The 13,980-nt window shown below is 40.5% G+C and overlaps 1 protein-coding gene across 8 annotated transcripts in view; it reads right to left on the reverse strand.

The window, feature by feature from the left end:
• CTDP1 (CTD phosphatase subunit 1) overlaps window positions 1-13,980 on the reverse strand; it is a 531,182-nt gene that overhangs the window by 258,835 nt on the left and 258,367 nt on the right. For all 8 annotated transcript variants that reach the window (XM_029590827.1, XM_029590822.1, XM_029590828.1 and 5 more), the window contains one exon: window positions 3,371-3,536. In XM_029590827.1, coding sequence (XP_029446687.1) covers window positions 3,371-3,536 — 166 coding nt within the window. The remainder of the gene's footprint in view (window positions 1-3,370; window positions 3,537-13,980) is intronic.

Below are 13,980 nucleotides of genomic sequence, written 5' to 3' on the forward strand. Positions count from 1 at the left end.
TTAGCCAGTTTGCAATCCACGAAAGGACATCGCCACCTATCCCATGACTTTTTACTTTTCCTAGAAGCCTCTCATGAGGAACTTTGTCAAACGCCTTCTGAAAATCCAAGTATACTATATCTACCGGTTCACCTTTATCCACATTTTTATTAACTCCTTCAAAAAAGTGAAGCAGATTTGTGAGGCAAGACTTGCTCTGGGTAAAGCCATGCTGACTTTGTTCCATTAAACCATGTCTTTCTATATGTTCTGTGATTTTGATGTTTAGAACACTTTCCACTATTTTTCCTGGCACTGAAGTCAGGCTAACCGGTCTGTAGTTTCCCGGATCGCCCCTGGAGCCCTTTTTAAATATTGGGGTTACATTTGCTATCCTCCAGTTGTCAGATACAATGGATGATTTTAATGATAAGTTACAAATTTTTACTAATAGGTCTGAAATTTCATTTTTTAGTTCCTTCAGAACTCTGGGGTGTATACCATCCGGTCCAGGTGATTTACTACTCTTCAGTTTGTCAATCAGCCCTACCACATCTTCTAAATTCACCGTGATTTGATTCAGTCCATCTGAATCATTACCCATGAAAACCTTCTCCATTACGGGTACCTCCCCAACATCCTCTTCAGTAAACACCGAAGCAAAGAAATTATTTAATCTTTCCGCGATGGCCTTATCTTCTCTAAGTGCCCCTTTAATCCCTTGATCATCTAACAGTCCAACTGACTCCCTCACAGGCTTTCTGCTTCAAATATATTTAAAATATATATTTAAATATATATATATATATATATTTAAAATATATTCTCTGTAAACCGATGAGATGTTCCCAACGTTCGTCGGTATATAAAAGATATTAAATAAATAAATAAAATAAATAAAAAAGTTTTTACTGTGAGTTTTTGCCTCTACAGCCAATTTCTTTTCAAATTCTCTCTTAGCCTGTCTTATCAATGTCTTACATTTAACTTGCCAATGTTTATGCTTTATCCTATTTTCTTCTTCTGTTGGATCCTTCTTCCAATTTTTGAATGAAGATCTTTTGGCTAAAATAGCTTCTTTTACCTCCCCTTTTAACTATGCCGGTAATCGTTTTGCCTTCTTTCCACCTTTCTTAATATGTGGAATACATCTAGACTGTGCTTCTAGAATGGTATTTTTTAACAATGACCACGCCTCTTGGACATTTTTTTTACTTTTGTAGCTGCTCCTTTCAGTTTTTTTCTAACAATTTTTCTCATTTTATCAAATTTGCTCCCTTTCTTTCACGTATACATAAGAATATAAGAAATTATCATACTGAGTCAGATCAAGGGTCCAGCAATCCCAGGATCCAGTTTCCATAAGTGGCCAATCCAGGTCACAAGAACCTGGCAAGATCCCAAACAGTAAATGCACCCCATGCTGCTACTGCATAGTTGCAAGTATTGGCTATTGCCTAAGTCTATTTGGTTAACAACAGTTTATGGGCTTTTTCTCCTTGAACTTGTCCAAATCTTTTTAAACCCAGCTACGCTAACTGCCTTAACCACATCCTCTGGCAATGAATTACAGAGCTTAATTGTACATTTAGTGAAAAAGATTTTCCTCCAATTTGCTTTGAATGTGCTACTTACTAACTTCATGAAATGTCCCCTAGTCTTTGTAGTTTTTGAAAGAGTAAATAAGTGATTTGCATTTATCCATTCTATTCCACTCATGATTTTATTATAGATATATCATATCCCTACTTAGCCATCTTTTCTCCAAGATGGACAGTCCTAACCTCTTTAGCCTTTCCATCCTCTGTACTTTTTCCAGTGCGACTAAATATTTTTTGAGTTGTGGCAACCAGAACAACACACAGTCTAACTGCATGTTATGCAAAAAGTATTAGGATGCCAATAATTAAAGAAAGATAAAACAGCATTTTACCTGCAGAAATGGGCTTCTGAAAATTGTCCATCTATGCTGGTAAAAGTATGCCCATTGTCCAACACATGCACTTTACCAAAACACTGCAGAGGCATTACCGCAGGTGGAGTTAGGTCAGTAGAGGCAACAACAAAGATAGATTTTTATTTGCGAAATTATATTCATTGTTTTGCCTGGAAAAAGAATCTGTAGAAAAAGCAAGTGCAAATATCTGTGGATATTATTTTTCCCAGAAACACAAAGCAAAACTACACATGAGGCTTTGAATATTGGTGCAAACCCCATAGGTGAAAAACTACCTGCAGGTTTGTACCAATGCGATGAGTTTTACTATTGCCACTTAGAAACACGATAGAGACTGTATTATTTCTCTTGATTCAAATGATGTTCTTATAACAAGCATACTATGTTAACTACATTGACAAGGTAGGGTATTTAAAAGAAGGGACAACAAAATTATTCAAGTCCTATACTATAAGTCATACATATACTGATGGGTCTAATGATGTATTCTCTAGAAGAAAGAAGAGAAAGGGAAGATAGGATACAAATATGCAAATATCCAGCAGGCTTGAATACTCTGCCTGAAAATATTTCCCATAGACTGAAAGGACAAGGGGTCATCACAAGAAGCTGAAGGGTGGAAAGCTCAAAAGGAACATGAGAAAATACTTTTTCACTATAAGAACGGCAGACTTTCTATTGAGCTAAAGATATACAAAAATGTCTTTGTATAGAATAAAATATTACAGTTAAAGTTTTCAAAATAGCAATACAACATCATTAAAGCAAACCAGAAGTGATGTATTTGAGTCTTGGTCATGGTTACTAGAGGGAGCATAATCATTGTCCAGAGTTAATAGAGAGCATGTTCTGTATACTCCATGACATTTGCAAGAAAGTAGATATATTGGAATCAGCATGATTTTTCAGCTTCCATAATCTACTCACACCTCTGCTCTTCCAGTTTCCTTTGCTCTCTGTAAACTCTTGCTTTCGTTTCTGAATTCTTGTGCTGTTTTTTTTCTATATTCACAAGTGCAACTGTAATCTATCTCCACTCCTTTCAGTACACAACAATCTTCAAGACTAAGTCCTCCTTATACCAGATTGCCCCTTCACAATATTATCTTTTACTTTGTTTCTTAATTTGTACTTTTCATTAATAATATGCCAGTTCAACTATTTCATTGTTGATTTATTAAATTTTATAAGCCACTTTCGTGACACAAATGGACTGCCCAAAACTGTGTACAAAAGCATAAAACCAAATCCAAGCAATAGCATGTAAGAAAACAACCAATCATAACATAAAATAAAGAAACCTATTTAACTGTACTGTAACAGCTGCTCAACATCTAAGGTATCAGAACCCTAATAATCTTTTAACCGGCAATGCTCAATGCTGCCCCACACTAAATGGATCTCAATCAGCAGTGTGGGATTAATTCAGCTCACCTCTTTATCCATACTCTCTAAGTCCTCTTTACACATTGTGTAGAGCGGCATTGTCTCAGACATACTTGGCTGGCGTTTCCTTCTAGATGGACCAGCTTGTTCTTCATCTTCACCTGCCGTTATTTCTTCATCATCAAATATCTGCTCTTGATGTGGTTGAACAACTCTGAAAAGTTAAAGAGGGTTCAAACGGAGACAATTTAAACCATACTTTTCTACAAGTGACTCATCAGATGCATGTCAGCAGAGCATACGAAGACAACATACATGGTCACTGCACAATATTATTACAATAGCCTTCTGATGATGTAAATCTTGAACTCATACTAAATGCATCTACTAAATCCTGTCACTAAATTTCAAAACTCTTAGCGCCAGTCAGATAAAGGAAAAAATATATACTCACATCTGTGTAAACTACTTTACAGAGTTCTTACTTTAATGGCATGCTATAGTTCATTCCTACCTCAACTACACAACTTAATTTAAGAACAAATATAGTTGATGCCAGTCTAATTGCTCATTAGTCTGATCCTATAGTTGGGATTTCTGTTTCCCAGATCAGCTTGGGATAGTGCAAAGGTAGTATTCACAGGCCCTGGCGAGGAAGGGTGGGGTGTTGAGGAGAGTAGGGGGAGGAATTACTGCTTACCAATACCTAGTAGCTGGATTAAAAATCCATGACTGCAGGGTTTCAGAAAAAGCCCCAGGCCCGAAGCAATGCAAACTTCAGAGCCTTGTAACTCTTCACACCCTTATACATTTTTCACATGCAATCTAAAAAATATAAATGAACATGCATTAAAGTACAAGTTTGTTTCTCTGTTCTACACCACATACTCCATATTTTCATCATGAAAGAACAATTATAAAAATATTCTAAAAGTAATTTAAGAAAAAAAAAATCCAGAAAGTCTTGATTGCACAAATCTTCATACCCCGTTACTCAATACTTGGGAGACGCCCCTTTTGTAGCAATAACAGCAATGAGTTGATAGACACTTATCGTAAACTAGTTTGCACAGCAGGATAGTGCAATTTTTACTTATTCTTCATAACAAAAGTTTTCAAGTTGAGATCCAAAATGGCCGAACCTGCTGACTGTGCGTGAGGTCACTCCGTTTGGATCTTGTTGGTTCTTACCTTAATATACCTTATTATGTAAGAAAACGGCAGGCTAGGGAAAGAGAAGCCCTGCCAATATCCTCTGCTACGATTTCTGGCCCAATGGACACTCATGTAGGGCCGGGAGTCAGCTCGCTGAGAGGCCTTTGGGAGAAAGTGGCACCCAACTCCTCCCTTGAGCTTCGTACCACCTTATCCCCGGAGGAAACAGACAGCCCCGGCTAATCCCGTGGAAGGTAGACCTCTTGTTCAGCCCTGTGTCCACAGTACCAGATACTGGTTGGACCCCGGGTGGGCAATTCGAGGCAGGAACATCAGAGACGGCCCTGGAGTCTTCTTTGTCAACATCAGGAGTTGGGGAACAAGCCAGAAGCACTGGGCCTAAGTCGGCAGATGGAGGAGTGCTAGTACTGCCTGAGATTATAAAAACTGATCTGGTAAAACCAACTGTGATTTCTTTGGACTCAATATGGGAGGCAATTCAAATGTTAAACACAAATCTCTTCAACCAAATGGCTCCTGTTTATACTTATTTAGGAAATCTAGATAGTCGAGTAAAAAACAAGGAAAAGGAAATTTTGATGAATAAGAAGTCCACTGAGTTATTACAGCAGGACACAAATAATAAATAGTCATTTCAGGCTTCCTTGATTAAGAAGAATCAGCTGCTTTCTGTAAGGCTGGAAAATATGGAGAATTTGATTAAGGAGAAAAATCTGTGTTTTATAAACTTTCCCAGAGATCAACTAGCTCCCTCAAAGGACATATAGAATAAATATATGATTGATATTCTTAAAGTTCCTGAATAGGCACTTCCTTTAACATCAAGAGCCTATTATATCCTCCCTTTCTAGAGTAAGTATTCTCCTGATCAGAAAGGGGTTCAAGTCTTGACTCCTGTAGTGCCTCTACAACTGAATCTCACAGATATCCTTGAAACTATCCAGAAGGATTCTATTTCTCCTGCTACATTAGTGGTCTCATTTCTTCTTGAAGCTGATAAGGAATGGACATTAAGGATGTATTTTTGTCATCATTCAGAAACATTTAGTATTTTCCCTGATTTGTCCAGAGTGACTCAGAAAAGAAGGAAACAATTTCAATTAAGACCTAGAGTTAGTGAAATTGGTGCCTTATTTTTGCTTAAATGTTCTTGCAAATGTATAGTTAAATACCAAGGTCTTTCTTATATTTTTTTCAGCCAAATCAGCTTTCTTCTTTCCTATCAGATAAAATTACACCTGATACTAGCTCTTCCCCAACTGCAACTGAGTGAGTGATATTAATGGCTTTTAGGTCTACAAATGTATTAGTATTCCGTACAGCAGTTTCTTTTCCTTTCTGAATTATCAGAATAAATGTATAACTGAGGTAGTAGTATTGGATCTCATACTGAGAGGACTTAGATTTTAGAACAGAGATATTACTACTTAATGCTTTTTGAATGTTGATGTCCGGATTGAACTTGTATCTCTGATTTCAAATCAAGATGTATAATTTCTTGAAAATATTTGTTAAATTCAATTAAAAAAAAATTCTCAAGTTCTTTCAAGTTGACTGGGGCTCATCTGTGGACTGCAGTTTTCAAGTCTTGCCACAGATTTTCTATTGGATTCAGGTCTGAATTTTGACTGGTCCACTTGAGTGCATTCACTTTCTTCTTGTACAGCCATTCCATTGTTGCTTTTGGAGATACTGAAAATGTAAATATTGACCTACTGTAACATGCTTTCAGCTTTCTAGTTGGAAAAGATGAAAAATTGATGATGAGCTTTGTGTTTAAGATCATAGTCTTGCTGAAAGGTGAATCTTCTCCCCACTCTATAGCAGATTGAACAGGTTTTCCTCCAGGACCTGTCTATATTTTACACATCCATTTTTCCCCAAGATCTTCACAAGTCTCCCTATCCCCACTGCTGAAACATAATACTGCCAACAACATGCTTTACTGTAGGGATTGTGCTGTGCACCACATTAGTGTGTAAAACAAACAAGGCACATCAATCTAACACTATCCCTACAGGAAAACATTTTAATTTGTATATTTTAAACAGCAGAATGTGAAAAAAGTACAAGGGTATGAAGACTTTTTCAAGATAAATTAAATTTGCTGGGAGGTGGGATATAAAATATAGGAAAAAATCTCCAGGGAGTTGCAAATGAAGGCTCATTACACCAGATCCCTGCCTTGGTTCCAACTGTGCTAGAAGTACAATGAAGCAAAAGGAATACTGTCAAGTCAAAAAAAAAAAATACAGCTTTAAATCCTTCAAGCAAAACTATTCCAAGCCACAATTAAATTGCAATTCTCTGTGAAATGTGTAAAAGGTAATATTAAAATATGATTACTAAACAAAACTTAAAAATGACTATTGGACAGATAAATAAATTCTGGTTTGATTTGTTCAAAGATACAAAATATCTTTACCTCTAGTTATGTAAATCTGTTGCATGGCCAGAATTGAATTTATTGAAGTAATTCAAATAAGGATCACAAAACGAGAGATTCCTGCAGTCATCATCCCTTAATCTCATGCTATGCCAATATATAGAAGAATCTGTGTATGTGTCAAATCAAAAGTGTCTTCTGTTGTATACTGAAAATACTAAAGTATTTGCAAGTCAACAAGGACAGCTGTTTACATGTGTTTTACATTCATGTCAGCAGGAGGACCCACAGAGTCAATACCTCATGAAAATGTGTGATCATACAGGATAGTGAAACAAATCAAAAACATTCTGAGGCCAATATTCAGTGCGATTTGTCTAGCTAAGTTCAGACTCAGCTGGACAAATCTGAAAATACCACAGGCTGACCACCTCAAGAGTTATTCAACTACTGCAAAGCAGACCTAAAATTAGGTCAAGTTATCCAATTATCTTTAAGATAGCTGGATATGTTCAAAGTGGCATCGCCGCTTAGCTGAATATTTTGACAAAGTTAGCAAGATAAGCTTATTTGGCTAACTTTGCTGGCCAGATAAATTGACCTCTCTCTGCTTCAAGATCCTTGGAAGACACCACACTGAGAACAAAAGCGATGCTTCCTATGGACCATATACATTTATTAGATAAAGTTGTGAATATATCTCAAAATTACAAAATTATTTGACATAAAAAAGCTTTTCTGAAGGAACTGGTACAGTCTGAACCTTATGGTATAGTATTTAGAGTAGTAAAGTAGAGTTGCTTACCTGTAACAGGTATTCTCCGAGGACAGCAGGATATCAGTTCTAACACAAGGGTGACACCAACTGATGGAGCCCGGCATGGAAACCTTATGTCAAATTTCGTAGAACTTTGACTGAGCCACTCGGACCATGCTCATGCATGCTTTATACCACATGTCCAGGTGGGTTCCCCTCAGTCTTGAACCTTGTGAGGACTGAAATACTGCTGTCCTTGGGAAAAAAACACCTGTTACAGGTAAGCAACTCTGCTTTCTCCAAGGACAAGCAGGATGGCAGTCCTCATGCATGAGTGAATCCCTAGCTACAGGCTGCCTCCCAACAAAAAAGGGGACCTACAAACAACATTTTTATTAGTAATGGGGGGGGGGGTACCTGAACTGAAAGAACAGGCCCTAGGTGGGAACAGAGTTGGGTTCTAAACCTCAAACAAGTTCCGAAAGACAGATTGGCCAAACCTGCTGCTGTGTCAGCTATTGCTATCCAGGCAGTAATGAGATGTGAATGAGTGGGTGAATGAGTGGATGAATTCCACGTCGGAGCTCTGCAGATCTCTTCAATGGGGACTACTTGCAAGTGGGCCAACAATATTGCCATGGCTCAAAAAGAATGAGCCTTAACATGGCCACCAAGATGCAATCCTGCCTGGGCATAACAAAAGGAGATGCAGTCTGCTAGCCAATTGGAAAGCATCTGCTTGGCAACGACAATCCCCAGCCTATTTAAATCAAAAGAACTAAAAAACTGGGTGGACTTTCTATGGTCTTCGGTCTGCTCCAGATAGAAGGCCAAGGCTCTTTCACAGTCCAACTGTGCGGGCTTGTTTGCCTTGGTGCGAATGAGATCTGGGAAAGAATGCTGGCAGGACTATAGACTGGTTAAGATGGAAACCCAACAATACCTTAGGCAGGAACGTAGGATGCACACTGAAGTGACAGTCACCATAAATATGACCTTTCAGGTCAGGTACTTCAGGTCTCAGAAGTGCAACAGCTCGAAAACAGCTTTCACCTGCTGAGCTAAAACCACGATGAGGCCCCAGGGAACAGCAGGAGGCCTTATGGGAGGATTCAATTGAAGCAGACCCCATATAAAATGCATAACCATAGGCTGTACAGAGATGGGTTTACTTTCTACACCATCGAGATGTGTGCCAATCACACTTAGATGAAACCCAAGAAAGGTAGTCTTCAGACCAGCTTCCAAAAGGTGTAGACAAGCAGGAGAAAGGATCTAGGGCCTTTTGCTCATAGCACACAGAAAACTTCCTTCACTTCAGGCTATTGGACTGTCTAGTGAAAGGCTTTCTAGAAGCTACAAGGCCCTGAGAAACACCTTCCAGGAGATTGAGTGGTGGCTCACTGGTTCTTGTAAAACTGTAGCCTTCCCCTGAATGGAAGGTCCTTTACCACAGGTATGGGAGACGTGACTATCTCCCTATGATACAGTCAAAACCCCATCCCCTGATTTGACTGGGGTGCTCTCTGGGGCTTTGGGGGCCTCTCTCAGGTGGAAAAAAAACTTCCTGTGGCCAGAACTTGAAGATGACCTGGATGAGAAGGACAGGGCCCAAGTGCTGGAGTGTCACATGGTGGTCCCGAATCTGGGCCACCATGCCCTTTACATTATCTCTGAAAGATTCTCTCTTTTGCACAGCATATCAGCGAGTCGCTCTTGCACCTCCTGACTGAGATCAAAAGCCTACAGTCAGGTGAGTCTATGGGTGCCGATCCCTACTGCAGAATCTCTCAATGCCATCCTGAGAACATTGTAGGTCAACCTAACCCCGTGTTTCATGTACTTCAGACCCTTGTGCACCAGCAACTGCAGAGTGTCCTGTTGCTGTTAAGGCAGTTGCTCGGCCACTTCCTGCACCTACTTCAGGATGTCCCACATATAATTGACCATGTAGAGCTTTCTTCCAAGAGCATCCATGGCCCTCTAATCCTTCCCCAGGGCTGCCGAAGAATGGGTCTGAGTGCGTTTAGCCTTCTTGAGAGCGGATTTGACCACAGCAGATTGGTGTGACAGCTTATGCTTGTCAAATCTCAGAGCCTTCTGGACTAAATATATCATGTCCACTTTCTTATTAACAGAAGGCACTGAGAGGGGGGTGTTTCCACATCCTCATTAGTAACTCCAAAAATATGTCATGCAATTGGACCGCCACAATCTCCTTAAGAGGCTCCACATACTGGAGAATATCCAGCACCTTGAGTCAGATATCCTCCTCAGTCTAACTGAAATGGGATGGCTTTTGCCATTAACCAAACAAAACCTGAGGAGAGGTCTTCTAGTGGAGACTTCCTTCTGTCATTAGGAAGAGACAGTTTCGAGGGGATGCCATACGATGCATTGGAGTTTGAAACATCGGAAGAGTCATCTCCCCAGGGGGTCAGTAAGGGCCCTCATCCTCACTGACATACAGGAGACAGGGCTCAAAGCCCTCAGTCCCTGGCCATCGGTATGGGAACAGACTTGGTTGGCCGTGGTGGCCCGGACTCCCAAGGCCACCATCTGTTGCTGGCGAAGCTTCCTTCGCTAAGGAGCCAAGGACGACCACCAGATTGGCCTGTGGCTGCCTCAATGCCCGCCGGGCATCGACACAGTACCAGGTACCAACACCAATGACAGTGTTGGTAGCACGCCAATTAGCTCATGCAGGCATTCAAGCAGTGATTCGAGGAGGGACCGTGCCAGCCCCGATGATGTCAGTATCCCAATGCAGAGCCCTCTCCACAGCCAGATACATGTGCCTCTCAAACTCCTCCTCTGATGCCAAGGCTGGTTGGGATCCAGGAGGCGTAACCAAATCCTCTTTGGAGCCAAGAGGACGACGGGTGGCGGGCATTGGGACCGGTGGAGACCGTGGTGAACCCCTGGGATCGCTGGAGGACTGGTGCTCTTCACCACAAAATTGCTTCAGAGGCATCACAGCTAAAGCTTGTGCATCGATGGGGAATGATGCCAATGCTTCTTTGGCTTCCCTAAATGCTCAGATCAATCCTTCCCAAGTGCCTAGGTTGAAGACGAAGTACCTAATGTCTTCGACCTGGAAGAGGCAGGCGATGGCTTGTCTCTGGCATCCCTGGAAGTCGTCAATGATTTCAGCTCAGATAGCCCCACCGACGTCAATGACTCGATTGTCATGTGCAGCTCAGAGGTCCCTCGATGCTGTTGGATTGGTCATGTTTGGCCCGAAGAGCCCCTCCATCTTATTGAACCGGATCTTTCTCCCTTTTGGGGTCATCTTGGCATACTTATTACAACCACAGATGTCACGCAATGTCCCCATGTAGAGGACACATCTCTCATGGAGATCTGTGATAGACATGTTCCTCATGCACAAACGGTACCACTTAAAACCCGATGAGGACATGTTATGACAGAAAAGGGCCGCAATGTCAAAATCGATGGCAGCGACCTTCGATGGCCAGCGGGCACAGAGTGCACCACCACCCTGGGGGATTGACTGCAAAATAAAACTTAGTAAAGCCATTGAAAATCCTGGCTACGACAATAAGGGGAGAACCGTGGGGTCCCTACGTCAACTGCAGAATCCCGTTTACAGGGAAAAAAACAGCAAAACATATGCCAATATGTTTAAGAAGCAAAAAAAAAAAAGAGAGAGAGAGAGAATCAATTCTCTGCGGAGCCTTGTGTCTCACAGCAAAAGAGACTATGGGGACCCCACCTGGATACGTGGTATGATGCATGCATGAGCATGCTCAAAGAGGCTCAGTCAAAGTTCTAGAAATGTTGACAAGTTTTCCGTGCCAGGTTCCATCTGATGGTGTCACCCATGAGTGAGGACTGTCATCCTGTTGTCCTTGGAGTATCTTAAGATTGCAAGACAGAGACCATTTTTCAAAAGAAAAAAAAACGTGTGGAATTTTTAAACAAGAGAACTGACTAGCTGTTTCTTTAAATTTGGTACTATAAAAGGACAGAGGCAATTAAAGACTCATTGCACAGTTATAATATAAACAAGAGTAATACAGATAATCACAAAAGAGGCAGACACCACTATGAAACACAAACACACACTGCAGCACAGACAGAAAAATTAAGCTTCCCTTTTGATCTTCTTGATAAGCTTTAATAAGGACCACCAAATTCTCCTGCGTTAAATAGATACAAGACTGACCACCATGATGGCTCACCAGGTTGTGCAAATTAAAATATATACTGAAAGCTTTTTCAGATATAGTATACTAAATTTTAAATAGTTCAGGAAGCCTCCCACACTACCAGGGTTGTAAGGAATTTAGAATAATCTCCAGTCACCTCTTCACAAATTTTGTGAATCCAAGTGCAGAGAAAATAATCACTAATTTCCATTTATCCAGAAATTATCTAAATGTTGTGCTCTAAACTTTTTCCTTTCAAAGAAAAATAAAAATTGAGCATCAGCAGTAAGGCTGCCAGGTGTGCTGGATCTGTAGATATCCAACGAAATAATGTTGTCAAATCCCAGTTGTCCAGCAATTAATTTTTGCATCCAACTGGAATATCTTTTCTATTTTTGAGCATGGTTTTAGAAGAGAGACTTATTAAATCCAAAATCCAAATCCACATTTCCTCTGATATGCACATACAAAAATCAAACTGATTTTGTGATTAAATCTTCTAAAGATGTTACTCAACTGTTCCTCTCTCCTTACTCTCTTCCATCCTCCAAGTTCCAGTATCCCTCGTTCATTGTAACTTACACCTATTCCCTTACCTCTATCAGCAGCTCTCTAGCTATGATTATTGTTAATGTTAAATTCCCATGTTTGATGTGAACCGATGTGATATGACATGTGTCATGAATATCGGTATATAAAATAAATAAGTAAAGCATATTTGAATATTAAGGCAATCCCAGAAACAATGCCTCTAAGTCTCTCAAATTGTTTCTGCATTTAAGTCATTCCTAGAAATAACTAATGGCAAGATGTACAATTAAACAATATTTGGGCCTGCTTTTGGTGTTTGAGTGTCCAGTAAAAGCAATATAAGAGGGGAATTTTTGTATTCTGACATAACCAGCTGTCTGAAGCAGCATGGTAATTTATTTGTTTGCTATATGCTTTTGAAATACGTTTTCTGTCAATAACTCTTCTGGTCCAATAATTTTTATTTGAATCTAAACAGAACACACACTCCATATTGAGCAAAGCTACCAGTGTATATTCAGCAGTCATTTCAGCTAGAATGCAACACAGCAGACTCCTAGCCAAGATGGCGACGTGTGAGGTCGCATAGTAAAACCGCTCCTCTTTGAACAAAGATTTTTTACTACAATGCCTGCCAAACGGAAAGGAAAAATATGGGTTTTTCCCCCTGAACCCGATTTACCTAGCGGTCAAAAGAAGATCGTAGCCTATGCAGCCCTGATGTTGGTAGTAAAGGGGAGCGATCACCCCGCTGCAGCGAGTGGAAAGGGAGCTCTCTCGCCGCCTGGGGATACCACTCTCAGCCCCCCGGATTGCAAGCCTCCTCCGGCTCCGGTGACTATGGTGAGGTCTCTCGGGGCGACGCAGGGAGATGATGTAATCTACCTGAAGGGAGGGGGATGCCGAGAGAGTGAGACCGTGCCTGCAGTACAGCTCTTCTCTAGCCCGACGGAAACAACGAGGCCTGAAGGACCGGAGGGATTGATTTCATCTATATCCCCAGTTTGTCCAGTGGAAGAGGAATGCAGGATCCAGGAAATCCATACGCTGGAAGATCACAAGTTGCCCAGGCAGGGGGTGAGTTGTTTGTATTACCCCCCTCAAACCGGCAGTAGTCATCCTGGACACTCTATGGGACTTGGTGGCTACTTTGGGGATTCTAGTAAATGTTTGTGAGAAAAAATATACCAAGATGGAAAATGAAATGGTGTCTACCAATCAAAACCTGGGAGGACAAATAAACGAAATGAGAAAAATGCTAACAGATTTGGATTATAAAGTTACACAAGTTCAAACAGTGAATGTGAATCTTATTAAGGATACTGGAACTCAGTCAAAGAGATTGGAGTTCCTTGAGAACTTTTCTAGACATTTGAATCTGAGGTTCCTTAATTTCCCTAGAGCTTTGGGGGAGAATACCCAAAGCACTTTGAAAAAGTTTCAAGATTCTCAAATGCCTTTAGTTGAAGCTTTTTTCCTGACTAGATCTATGAAAAAAACTGGAGGAAATAGTCTGGAAGCCATGGAAAACAACCAAATTTATTGAAAGTTCAGCAGTTGAAATTTTAGATAGAGGTACTTTGCTGGTCTCTTGTCAAGAAAGAGATGTCAGTAAAATAATGCAAAATTATTTCCT

The sequence above is a fragment of the Rhinatrema bivittatum genome, chromosome 2 (assembly GCF_901001135.1).
Source record: "Rhinatrema bivittatum chromosome 2, aRhiBiv1.1, whole genome shotgun sequence".
Lineage (NCBI taxonomy): Eukaryota > Metazoa > Chordata > Amphibia > Gymnophiona > Rhinatrematidae > Rhinatrema > Rhinatrema bivittatum.